The sequence below is a fragment of the Egretta garzetta genome, unplaced genomic scaffold (assembly GCF_000687185.1).
Source record: "Egretta garzetta isolate BGI_Z169 unplaced genomic scaffold, ASM68718v1 scaffold991, whole genome shotgun sequence".
NCBI lineage: Eukaryota > Metazoa > Chordata > Aves > Pelecaniformes > Ardeidae > Egretta > Egretta garzetta.
In genome coordinates this window covers 49,138-49,693 of record NW_009258558.1, presented here as the reverse complement: position 1 = coordinate 49,693, position 556 = coordinate 49,138, and the positions used below count along the sequence as shown (strand labels likewise).

Genomic DNA, 556 nt, shown 5'->3' with positions numbered 1-556 from the left:
GGGCAAACTGATCCAGTCATGGGCCCCCAGCACCGGGGGGTCCTCCACCGCGCTCAGCACAGCCCTGAGCGGCGCCCTCCGAGGATCCTCCGCTGCGGTTTCCTCCCCTGATTCCCAGCCTTTGCGCCCGCCGATTCTCCCCGGGAACCTCTGCCTTCCCAAGCCGGAGCACAGCCCCCCCGGGGAGCGGGCGCGCGGGGACTTACTGATGAAGTTGGCTTGGCCAGTGAAGATGGTGTACTGCAGCTCGTAGGAGCTGACGCTGAACTCGTCCTCCGAGATCCAGTGGACGGTGATGGTGTCGTGGGAGGCCGTGCACAGCTCCTCTCGGACGGACGGGGGGTTCGGTGCTGCGGGAGACCACAGGCAACGCGTTTCGGTAAGGTTGCGCTCGCTTCCCCTAACAGCCCCGGGGCTCGTTTGCTCCCTGCGGGGCAGGGGCGGGCGCACGTGGCGAGCGGGGGCTCTCGGCACAACCAGCCGCCCCGTCCGTCTGTCCTCATGCTTCCCACGTAACTTCCCAGCACGGTAACGAAACGCCCCGGGGCCCGCCTGC

General features: G+C 68.2%; 1 protein-coding gene across 1 annotated transcript in view; it reads right to left on the bottom strand.

The window, feature by feature from the left end:
• LOC104134407 (probable E3 ubiquitin-protein ligase MID2) overlaps window positions 1-556 on the bottom strand; it is a gene marked incomplete at its 5' end in the record, with an annotated part of 56,963 nt that overhangs the window by 9,447 nt on the left and 46,960 nt on the right. Inside the window, one exon of the mRNA XM_009647943.1 lies at window positions 207-350. Coding sequence (XP_009646238.1) covers window positions 207-350 — 144 coding nt within the window. The remainder of the gene's footprint in view (window positions 1-206; window positions 351-556) is intronic.